Source organism: Triticum urartu, chromosome 6A (genome assembly GCF_056163025.1).
Source record: "Triticum urartu cultivar PI428250 chromosome 6A, HENAU_Tu73, whole genome shotgun sequence".
NCBI lineage: Eukaryota > Viridiplantae > Streptophyta > Magnoliopsida > Poales > Poaceae > Triticum > Triticum urartu.
The window spans coordinates 8,030,352-8,033,071 of record NC_141878.1 but is presented as its reverse complement, the minus strand read 5'-3'; the positions used below and the strand labels follow the sequence as shown (position 1 = coordinate 8,033,071).

At 37.9% G+C, this 2,720-nt stretch overlaps 1 protein-coding gene across 1 annotated transcript; it reads right to left on the bottom strand.

Annotated features, from left to right (window-relative positions):
• Positions 1-348: 348 nt before the first annotated feature.
• Positions 349-2,452, bottom strand: LOC147963074 (uncharacterized). The gene is made up of 3 exons (XM_087529329.1): positions 2,047-2,452; positions 473-1,947; positions 349-386 (listed from the first exon to the last, which is right to left on the bottom strand). Exons 1-3 carry the CDS (start codon positions 2,421-2,423, stop codon positions 349-351), a joined length of 1,890 nt encoding a protein of 629 aa, XP_087385455.1. The 5' UTR covers positions 2,424-2,452.
• Between the last annotated feature and the right edge of the window lie 268 nt (positions 2,453-2,720).

The window sequence follows — 2,720 nt, the reverse complement described above, 5'->3', positions numbered from 1 at the left end:
AATTCCACGGGAGTCTAGTTACGGGATGAGCTGTCAACATGTGAAAGGAAATCAAAGGGGGAGGAGGGGCCACAACAGGGAATCTGGGGGTCAGTGGCGGAGCCAGGATTGGAGCAAGCCCCGGGCCCAAATATTTTTTTGCCGCAAGTTAAAATTTTAACGTCCATAAGGTTTTTTAGCTACCATAAAAGAAATGCCATACAAAATATGTCTCAATTGCATGAAAAATTTAGAATTTAAGTTCAATGCTTAATGATACAACAAAATGGATAAAAACATGTCAAGAACTACAAAGAACAGTATGTGATAAAAAAAGATACCAAATCAATTATTTGCTTCATTAGTGCGTCATAGAACCTCATCATCGGTGGAAGAAGAGCCAACACCTTCAAGACATGAAAAGAAAAGTTTCATAAGAGAAGGCATAGATATCAAGTGAAAGAATTATCATTGATACAAATCTAAAACTTACCACTTCGACGAGGTAAAAGCCCTTTGCGAGACCTATATGATTGGAATCGATATACAATATCATCATCGTCAGTACTTGCAAATATATCTCGCTCAATATAGCAAACCATCCTATAATTAAGCCAGTCATCACTCATCCTATTCCTCAACTCTGTCTTGATAATACTCATAGCTGAGAAAGCTCTTTCCACCGATGCGGTTGCAACAGGCAAAATCAATGCCAACTCAATGAGGCGATATACCAAAGGGAAAACAACGTGTCTACTAGTCTGAACCATCTTCACAACAAGATTACCAAGGTCATTACAACTCAAAAAAATTGGATTAGCTCTCACATCCGCAATGAACGTTTCAAGCTGATTTCTAAGGACAAACGAAATCTCATATGTGGAGAAGTCATCAGCGTACATCTTAGCAAGTTCAACAAGTTTGTCTTCATCAAAATTAGCAAATGAGTTCCTTGGATCAAGACAAGTAATGCATCTTAACAATTGAGTAGATCTCTCAGCAAAACGGTTATTTAACTCAGTAATAACTTGGTCATGCACAACATTGAACAATTCATATCTGAAGCGATGACAATAAGTTACCATTTGACCACCACGCCCCCTTGAACGACCTCGAGCTGGTATTGTATCATCCATGTTTGGCAATAGAATGCTATGTTTAACACAAAATTCATTTGTCTCTTCCAAGAGCTGATCCCAACCATTTTCTCTTATATCTTGAAGTTTCTGCAATGTGACCCCGATCAAACTCACTGCAAGAACAATGTTTTGATCTTTCCTTTGCAAACATTGTGACAACTCATTAGTCTTGCCCAATAGTTTGATCATTAGATGCAACATGAAAACAAATTCGAAGCTTTCCATATGAGAAATTAAGCCACCTGCTGTGCTTCTTTGTGTTAAATTTTCTGCATCATCATGAATGTTCTGGAACACTTGCAAAACAGATTTCCACATAGTTAGAAAGCGACACAAAGTTTTATGATGTGTGCCCCACCGTGTATCCCCAGGTCGTACAAGGTTGGTTGCTTGGTTTTTCCATCTTCCTGAAAAAATTTCCCTAGACTCCAATTGGCTTACAATATTGTCATGTTGTTGTTGAGCTAGTTCATCATGTCTCTTACAAGAAGCATTGACGGTGTTCACAATCAAAGTTATGTGATTAAAGAAATCCGTTACAGAGGAACAACACTTGGCAACAGCAACAACCACTAACTGCAACTGATGGGCAAAGCAATGGATATAAAATGCATAAGGATTTTCATCTTGTATCAACTTTTGCAACCCACGAAATTGCCCTCTCATGTTAGAAGCTCCATCGTACCCTTGCCCTCTCAATTTAGACATAGATAAACCATGTTCAAGAAACATACCGTCCAAAGCTACCTTTAGAGAAGTTGCTCTTGTGTCACCAACATGCTTAATCTGAATAAACCTCTCGATCGTGTACCCATGACTGTTGACATACCTACATGAGGCAAAGAGGCACAAGTAATCAACAACTAGGTGTTACTATTAGTAATGAACAAAACAACAATTAAAATAAAAAAAATACTAAGTTACTAACCTTAAAAGCATAATCATTTGCTCTTTTATAGATGCATCTCTGGACTCATCAACAAGTAAAGAAAATTTCCTATCTCCAATATCAGCAATAATGGATTTGGTGGTCTCTTCTGCACAAGCTTGGCACAATTGAAATTGTATCTCATGTGAAGTCATCAAATGGTTCCCGCCTGCACTATCAAGAAGAGTCCTAGCAATTGGATCTTTCTTCTTATACCAACTCACCAACTCCAAAAAGTTACCCATATTGTTTGAGCTTGAACTCTCATCATGACCACGAAAAGCATGACCTTGTAATAGAAGAAATCTAATAACACCCAAGATAATGATAAGACGAGCTTTATAGTCTTGTTCACTCTTTTTGCTACCACGATCCATCACATGTGCCACACATTGCCTTTGATTTTTGAAAGCCTTGTATTGTTGTCTAGCTTTATTGTGAGCACTATCATGTTTACCAACATGTGTATCATGAACACTAGGTCCATCCTTCCAATTTCTAAATCCTACCCTTGTGAATGCCTCAATACCATAATTTTCCGCTCTTGGTTGCTTAAAAAGAAAGCAATAGAAACAAAAGGCTGCTTCTTTAGCAACACTATATTCCAACCAATCGCCATGGTTCTTGAACCAATTAGCATGAAAGCTTCTTTTCTTTGAAGAATTTCCTTGGGG

Coding starts and splice junctions, on each gene's coding strand:
- LOC147963074 (XM_087529329.1), bottom strand. CDS start 2,423: ATGGATCGTGGTAGCAAAAAGAGTGAACAAGACTATAAAGCTCGTCTT. Junction 1,948..2,046: donor CAAATGATTATGCTTTTAAG/GTTAGTAACTTA, acceptor TGCCTCATGTAG/GTATGTCAACAGTCATGGGT. Junction 387..472: donor GCTTTTACCTCGTCGAAGTG/GTAAGTTTTAGA, acceptor CATGTCTTGAAG/GTGTTGGCTCTTCTTCCACC.